The 2309-nt window shown below is 51.0% G+C and overlaps 1 protein-coding gene across 1 annotated transcript; it reads right to left on the reverse strand.

Moving 5' to 3' along the window:
- Positions 1–566: 566 nt before the first annotated feature.
- LOC120860003 (BOLA class I histocompatibility antigen, alpha chain BL3-7-like) lies at positions 567–2309 on the reverse strand. Its single transcript, XM_040235871.1, has 5 exons — positions 1888–2309; positions 1665–1769; positions 1213–1245; positions 1027–1074; positions 567–864 (listed from the first exon to the last, which is right to left on the reverse strand). The coding sequence occupies exons 1-5, from the start codon at positions 2201–2203 to the stop codon at positions 860–862; spliced, it is 507 nt and encodes a 168-aa protein (XP_040091805.1). The 5' UTR covers positions 2204–2309; the 3' UTR covers positions 567–859.

The following is a 2309-nucleotide window of genomic DNA, read 5'->3' on the forward strand; positions in this document are numbered from 1 at the left end:
GACCCCTGATGCTGTCAGAGATGGGGTCACCCAGAGATGAATGAGAGCAGGACTCTACATGTGAAAAAGAACAGCTATTACACCAACAATAAGAGCAATAACTAAATAAGCAAAATATAAACACATTCCAAAATGACAGGAGCTAAGGATTGGACCAAGGCCTGATCCTAGCTTAACCATTTAAGAAACGCACCTTGCCCATGGTCCTGGAGATACAACAAGGCCCAGGTGACTTCTGAATCCTTGATCACAGGTCTTTGGTGGGACAAGGATTTACTGAAGGGACAAAGACAAAGGAATGGAGATGAGGACCCAGTCCAGGCGTGATCATAGGCGGTGCATGGGCAGTCCATGCCTGCCCACCAGGCGCTGATCACTGGGCACAGCCCTGTCCACACTCAGCTCCTCACAGCCTCCACCTTTCCTTCCTGCAACTGACTCAGCACAACAAATGTGGATGGATCTGGAAGGTTCTCAGTATTTCAATTTATTTCCTCTTTGAAACTTTAAGAATCCTTACCTTTATTATCTGATCCCCCTTCATGGCACCAATTAGAAAAAACAAATTCATACATACAGATTTTATTTTCAATAAGGAAATAAGACATCATTACTCAGTGCATACGAAGCAAAGACAGGGATGGAGATGGCCCAGCCCCGTCTCTGCTGGAACAGGACAGTGGATCAGGGAGGAGAACACAGGTCAGGGCAGGGGGGCGGGGGCGCGTGGTGTGAAGGTGTGGCCAGTCTCCCCAGCTTCTCAAGTTATGCTACTAGGAGCACAGACACGTTCAGATGCAGCTGCAGAAAGAGGGGTCCGGGGATCTGATGGCACATAGCGGGATGCAGCATCACTGTCTCACACTGTGAGAGAAAAGAATCAGGAACCAGTTAGGTCAGTCATGTAAGCACTCATATTTTTCACAGCCCCCCAAACGCTCACATGTCCCACTCAAAGATCCCCACCACCCACTGTGTCCCCTCTGTCCCAATCCCCCTTCCAATGTAGTCCCTCCTGGGTCTCACCTTTATGAACCGTGAGAGACACATCAGAGCCCTGGGCACTGTCATTGCCTGGGGGAGAAAAGGACCAGGACACGGTCAGAACCCACAGGAGAGAAACTAGAGAAGGAACTTTGAGGAGGGTAAGTACCCCATGGCCTTCTTCTGCACCCTCACAAGGGTCTCAGGAATCACCCCCTCCATACTTACTTGAAGCCTGGGTATAGGTCCCTCCTTTTTCACCTGTGAGAAGAAAATATCATGTGAGAGGCCAGGGAGAAGACTGAGTCATGAGATCCTAGAGCAACCCCTAGTCCTGGACCCCAGAGAACTTTCTGGAACTGTGGTCAAAACTCATGCTAGGATCGGGAACACAGAGAAGGGAGACGTGTAAGGACGGGGCCACCTGCCCTCCTGTCCTCAGCAAGGACCTCCCTTCTGACCTTCAAGTGCTGGAAATCTGGTCCCCAACTGGAATTAGGAAGGTGAAAAATTTGTTATTTCATTTTCACAATGCTTTAGAAAAGAAAAATGTTAGCATCAGCTCCAGTCTCCACATGTGTGTGGAGGGTACTTTCCAGTAACCAGGCAGGTAAACTTCTACCTCAGCTTGAAACCCCTAGTGAGACAAGAAAACTCAGGGCCCTCCCTCCCTTCCCTACCTGAGTGCTTCTTTCTCCAGATCACAGCTCCAGCCACCACAGCCACCAGGAGGAGAACCATGCCAACAATGATGCCCATGATGAGGAAGGAGGTCTGAGGAGGTTCTGTGGAGGAAAGGGATGGGGCCCTGATCTCAGGCTTCAGTCCTGATCTTGCTGAACTGAGTCCCGAAGGGCTCCTGCTTTATCTGAGAGGACGCTCCAGCCCCATCCCCCTCCTTACCCCATCTCAGGGTGAGGGGCTCCCGAAGCCCCTCATGCTGCACAAGGCACGTGTATCTCTGCTCCTCTCCAGAAGGCACCACCAGGGCCGCCCACTTCTGGAAGGTTCCGTCTCCTGAAGGCCTGGTCTCCACAAGCTCCATGTCCTCAGTCTGGTCCTCCCCATTGCGCTGCCAGGTCAGTGAGATCTCCTCAGGGTAGAAGCCCAGGGCCCAGCACCTCAGGGTGACCTCACGCTCAGAGATGGGGTGATGGGTCACATGTGCCTTTGGAGGGTCTGAGGAAGAATCAGAAAATTCAGTTTGTGTTACCTCCATGGGTCAGTGAAGCAGCGTCATGTGACCATCCTGAGAAAGGACAGAACAGTGCTTTTTTTCCCCAGCTTTACTGAGGTATACGTAACAAAAATTGTACACATTTAGA

Source organism: Oryx dammah, unplaced genomic scaffold, assembly GCF_014754425.2.
Source record: "Oryx dammah isolate SB20612 unplaced genomic scaffold, SCBI_Odam_1.1 HiC_scaffold_5765, whole genome shotgun sequence".
Classification (NCBI taxonomy): Eukaryota; Metazoa; Chordata; class Mammalia; order Artiodactyla; family Bovidae; genus Oryx; species Oryx dammah.

Excerpts from the sequence above, each read along its gene's own strand:
- LOC120860003 (XM_040235871.1), bottom strand. The coding sequence starts at position 2,203 with ATGGAGGTAACACAAACTGAATTTTCTGATTCTTCCTCAGACCCTCCA. Across the intron at positions 1,770-1,887 it reads GCCCCTCACCCTGAGATGGG|AACCTCCTCAGACCTCCTTC; the intron begins GTAAGGAGGGGG and ends TTTCCTCCACAG. Across the intron at positions 1,246-1,664 it reads CTGGAGAAAGAAGCACTCAG|GTGAAAAAGGAGGGACCTAT; the intron begins GTAGGGAAGGGA and ends TTCTTCTCACAG.